The 5,768-nt window shown below is 42.6% G+C and overlaps 1 protein-coding gene across 1 annotated transcript; it reads right to left on the bottom strand.

Annotated features, from left to right (window-relative positions):
- Nucleotides 1-4,575: 4,575 nt before the first annotated feature.
- On the bottom strand, nucleotides 4,576-5,522 carry tnnt2c (troponin T2c, cardiac; the record flags this gene model as incomplete). Its single annotated transcript, XM_083650855.1, has 1 exon — nucleotides 4,576-5,522. One exon carries the CDS (start codon nucleotides 5,520-5,522, stop codon nucleotides 4,707-4,709), a length of 816 nt encoding a protein of 271 aa, XP_083506981.1. The 3' UTR covers nucleotides 4,576-4,706.
- Nucleotides 5,523-5,768: the final 246 nt, after the last annotated feature.

The raw sequence follows: 5,768 nt of genomic DNA, 5'->3' as shown, positions 1-5,768 counted from the left end.
ATCTAAAGTGTTTGACACAGGTGTACATGTAGTTCTGGTTGTGGTGATTTGAATAATTTGCAAGCGGCCGTTCTCTGCCCCAGCGCAACCTTCTACTTCTAATACAAGATAAATAATTGTTGATTCCAGTAACCTGTACAACGTTTTTTAATACATCAAAATATACCTACTGTGCTGTGCAAAAGTGTGTTCATGCCACTATAACCCATTTCATACGAGACTGAGCCAAGCTTCTTAGCTGTAACTGGCTTTCTCATAGTCAGACTATGAACTTTGCGCATTATTCTTTATTTTAAGGTGTTTACGTCTCAACCCCAAGGTTCCTTGAGCAGCCTAACAGGGTTAAAATCAGGATTCTTGGCATGTGTAACAGGACACCTCACCTAATAGGGCCCACACAAAACATAAACTTATTTGTAAGAGACTCCAGATTTCCTACATAAAACACTATTTTGGACAATCAAGGAAAGTCTCAGTTAAAACAATGCCAGAATTAACTTTTTTTTAATTGAATTGTTTTTGCTTCTTCAATCTTGACGTATTGTTGCCCATCTTTGGCAGTCTGTGTGTGTTGTGGATAGCACAGTCTACTATATATTGAGTTATGTTGACTGTCAGACTTCAATGTATCTGTGTGTGCCATTTCCATATAGCAGAGATGATATTCAGTATGTATTTAAGCGTACAGCAACCTAACAGATGTAGACGTACAACACCATTTATGTATGTAATGTACATGTATGTGTGTAGTATCTGCATTGCATTCCCTGTGTAGGAGAAGTGATATACAGACATAACTGTAGCCCATTTGCAGGAACAAATCCCCCCAGTGACAGATTATAATTCAAACCCTGGGAGGACCCATTGCATATTGTAGAATGGACATCAAAGTGACATTTCTATTTTTACACCATCAGCTGGCGGGCTGCCATGGCTAAGGATTTAAAACAAGAAGACAAAAGCTGTGTCTACACCCAAAATATAAGACTGCAAAACTCTGCCACCCCAAGTGGGAATGTTTCTTGACTGGATTCTTCAATCGTTGATCTCAACAGCTGGAAACCATTTGCAGCTCTAAAACCCATAGGCTACTCCATACAAAGCCAGTCATTTAGACAAGGAAGGAGTCATGAAGTCTTTCTTAAACTGATCGAAAAATTGTCCATGGCCAAAACGAACAGACAGACAGCTCTCCGGCCAATACGTGTGTGTGTGTGTGTGTGTGTGTGTGTGTGTGTGTGTGTGTGTGTGTGTGTGTGTGTGTGTGTGTGTGTGTGTGTGTGTGTGTGTGTGTGTGTGTGTGTGTGTGTGTGTGTGTGTGTGTGTGTGTGTGTGTGTGTGTGTGTGTGTGTGCGTGCGCGCGCGCGTGCGTGCGTGCGTGTCTGTGTGTGTGTGTGGTTTTGCGTGTTTGCATGCAATGCTGTTACACTGGACACCCCCCCTCCAAATAAATAAATAAATAGAATTGAATATGGTTCAGTCTCAAGTTATGCACACTACAGATATCCATAATCAATGTTAGCCAAATGCTAATTTTCAAATTCTGAGTGGAAGCTGTGGCCTCTGGAGTACAGCAGCAGTCAGGCATGCTGTGCTTGGAGTATCCTCTAGTCTCTGCTGGGCACTAATGAGCAAGCAACCCCCCACCCCCCAACCTGCAGCTGTCACACACACACACACACACACACACACACACACACACACACACACACACATACACGTCAAGCCTTTCTGACGTGAGCGGACACGTTTAAGCTCCATGTGCATCAAAAGTAGACTACATGCTTTCTTTAAAGCATTAATGGGGTCTATCACAAGCTGGGTGGGGCTCAAAAGTGATGATACAACGGAGGAAGCAGGAGAGGGCGTCGATAAACTTGTGCACATGCATATCACTATGCTATAACTCATTGCACAATTGAATTAGACACATTCCCAAAACTTGCCAAGCAGAGGTCCCTGGTGATGGATGGATATTGAATAGATGCACAGACGAACAGCTCTGCACTAGTGGTGTCTGAACATTTGGTCGAGCCAGACATTTGTTACACCCTCATCAATACAAGCAGCCCCCCCCCCTTCCACACACACACACACACACACACACACACACACACACACACACACACACACACACACACACACACACACACACACACACCTTTCAGATGAGGTGGTGAGGTGATGGCCTCCCACAGTCTCTATGGTAACCTGTTGGCATACAGCTATGTCTGGAAGGCTTTAATGGATTCTCACTGTTATGAGAGCAAAACAGCGCCCCAACCCAGTCCAAGCCCAGGTGACAATCAAAAACCACATGCGAAAGAAATGTCCCTGTTCCTTGTTCTTACATAATTTACCGCAGAGAGCATTGATTTGCTGTTGATAAAGGGGGTAATTTTCCTTGCTGGGCATTTGCTGAATTTCTGGCGACTAGGAGAGGGCATACAACTGTGTCCTACATTATCTAAGGAAGTACCTGCCATGCAAAGACCAGAAGTCTTAGTCCACTCTGTATTTTTTGTACCATTATTGTAATTTGAATCAATTTTGACTTGAGTTTACAGAAATGTATCATGTATCAGACTTTTCGGGTACTGTATCTAAAATTAGATTTAACCAGAAAACTGCTGTGTAGAACATTTCCTCCCTCAGTAAATGACATGACTTAAACAATGAGGAAATACTTCTATCATTGATGTTAACTAGCCAAATGTAACTTTTCCTGCAATGTTAGATAATGGTGTTTTAGTGCCACCTAGTGATTAGTAAATAGTGCAGCCACAGACATTTGGCCTAGAATATTTTAAGACTACCATGGACTATGGATTTATTGTTGTAAATCATATTACATTTGCCCATTCAAATAATTTCAGCCTCATATTAGGCCTCTATTATTTATTAATATATGTATTTATATTGTCCTGTCCTGGCTCCTGAGCCCAGCATTGCAGAACCTCTGTAACAGGATTTGACTAAATCAAATTGCATTTAATTTGAAAACTGAGCTTTCCAAAACATAATTTAACAAATTAAGTAGATAATTCAGAATAGGATTTATATTGAATGTCCAACCCTGCTTTTAATCCAGCTTAAATGTGGTTTTGCTGCCAAAAATAAGGATAATCTCCATAGGGTGGCTTCAGAGACATGAAAGGCATATGTCCTTATAGAAACAATTGATGTAACTGCTGAGGATGTGAGCAAAAACCCACATATATCTCCAATATAGACTGAAAATACATACATTTTATTAGATGAATAAAACCTTCCATGCACAGACTGTACCAACTGCATGCTGCTGCTTGTAAACCTTGAATGAATCAATGAAAACAGTTTGCATGGAAATTGGAAGTTTTCTTTTTCATCATTTTTGCCATTCAATGAGACACTACACTTTTGTCTTTGAGTTCTTGTGCATTCACTGCATTGTACTGTATACTTGTGCAGATAATGTGAATAAAGATAACATACAAACTGTCTTTTACACTTCTTCCAAACATGGTATAACATTGTAACATTTGTCCAACAGACAAGATAAAGGTGTATTTGAACATGGCAAATCTGGATTATGTGATCTTGAGGTATCCTACTGTATCTGTTGTATTTTGGAAAAAACTTACATAAAATCAGTTTGAGATCAGTCAGACAAAAACGGATTTAAAAATCTGTATAATTCTGATGCCGATTGTACATTTTGAAAAACAGGCATTGGAATTGGATACCTTTCAAATACCAGACATCAAACACACATGTATAAAACCTCCGTCACCTTGGGAACTCTCATAATGGTGGACTCAATCTTTCAGTCTAGTTAAGTCTTTCTTATTCAAACAGTCAACATTCCTCGTCCTGAGTCTGAGACTAAATTAGACCCTTAAAAAGTCAGCTGTGCCACACCTGTTGGAACCTCAGCTTTTCAGACATTTAACACAACCCCACCCCCCCATCAACACTACAAAAACATCAAGTTATTCAATCAAATACTGTGTGAAATATTATCTTTATCAAAACAAGCAAACAATTATGCCAAAGTAGTGAGATCTTTTCACTTTTTCTCAAAGCGATAAGCAAATCGTTGCAAGAAGTTTCTTGGATCAAGATACATTAGTGGAGTGATCTGTAGACTTATTCAAGACAAGTATTTAGAATGACAGTGTCTTGAAATAAGGTGGATCACTTCATTTGTTTATGTCCAATTGCATTGGAAACAAGGACTTGTTTTCAGAAAAATAATATTCTGGCACTCAAGATCACTTCAGATCAGATGGATATTTTGCTGCATACTTAGTGATGATGACATTACTATGTTCTAGTCAAGGATAAAATAACCACAAAGCAAACTGAAGTTGCATAGTAAACAAAACAAACATTTAAACAAATATTTAAACAAATGTTTAATACAAAACAAATCTTCAAACCACACCTTGTGAACAGGCACCTAATTGGTGAATACCAGCATAAGGCTAAGTAGTTAGCCTACAGTTAAGGTCAATACCATAGAATAGAAGAAGCGGAGACAATTGATCATTGAAGATGTTATGGCCTAATTTATTTATTTTTAGAGTCCCCTCCCCAAAAAACAAACAAACAAAAACACATTCACACACAATCCAAGGGAAATATGATACACGTGGGAATTGGTAGCCTAGCCAAACAGTCCAGAAACAAAGGCCGTCCACTTTATGGGACAGTTGTAATGGCCCTCACTTCCAGGAGCCGGACTTGCCCTTGGCCCCACGGGAGGTCTTCGACGCTTTGGAGCCTCTCTGGTGGTCACTGACTCGGTTCCGGAGCACATGGATCTCGTACTTCTGCCTCTTGAGCTTCTCGGCCAGCTCAAACTTCTCGGCATGCAGCTGGTGGAGCCACTGCCAGAGCTCGCGTGCTTTCTCTGCCAACTTCTCCTGGCTGAGATGGTCGATGTTGAGGGGCTTACGGCGGTCCATGAGTGCCTTCTTTTTCTCCTCACGTGCCGTCAGTTTCTTGCCCTTCTTCTGGTCCACCTTCTGGAGGTAGCCGCCAAAGGACTTGTTGGTGAATATCTGCCTCTTCTTGGCTTCCTCCTCGGCACGGAGCTTGGCGGCCTCCTCCTCCCGCCGCGCCCGTTCCTCTGCTACCTGCGCTTGGCGTTCACGCTCCTGCTCAGCGTGGACCCGTTGCTGTTCGGAACGGTCGGAGCGTCGGCGCTCGATGCGGTTACGCAGCGCCACCAGCTCTTCCTCCTCTTTCTGACGGGTGGAGAAATGCAGCTCAATCAGGGTCTGGAGGTCATTGAAGTCTTTCTCCACTCTCTTGCGGTGGAGGTCGTCAAAGTCCACCTTCTCGCCATCCGGGAGCTTGGGAGGAGCGATATTTGGCACATATGTCGTCTTAGGCCGTCGTTTGGACCCTTCCTCGCCATGTTCGCCCTCCTCTTCTTTCTTCTCTGCCTCATCGACTACGTCCTCCTGCTCCTCTTCAGGTTCTTCATCCTCATTCACCTCCTCATATTCCTCCACAATTTCCTCTGTGTCTGACATGATGTTCAACCTAGGAGGCAGTTCAAGGAAGAGCAACCAGGAGAGACACACCCAGCCCGGCTGGTGCCTTGCACGGAAGAGAAGAGTGTGGTCTCAGACGTGCAGCTTGGGGTTTTTAAGGGTTTGCCTTTACCATGTGACCGCTGCCAGACCAAAGTCCCCAGTCTATGGGTCAGCCGCAGAGGGGATTTTGAGACAGATGGGTTGGAGTCTATTTTCCCTTTCACTGAGTCTTGTCCCCCACCC

The sequence above is a fragment of the Poromitra crassiceps genome (assembly GCF_964638095.1).
Source record: "Poromitra crassiceps genome assembly, chromosome: 2".
NCBI classification, from domain to species: Eukaryota; Metazoa; Chordata; class Actinopteri; order Beryciformes; family Melamphaidae; genus Poromitra; species Poromitra crassiceps.
The sequence above is the reverse complement of the archived record's forward strand: the minus strand, read 5'-3'. Positions and strand labels throughout refer to the sequence as shown.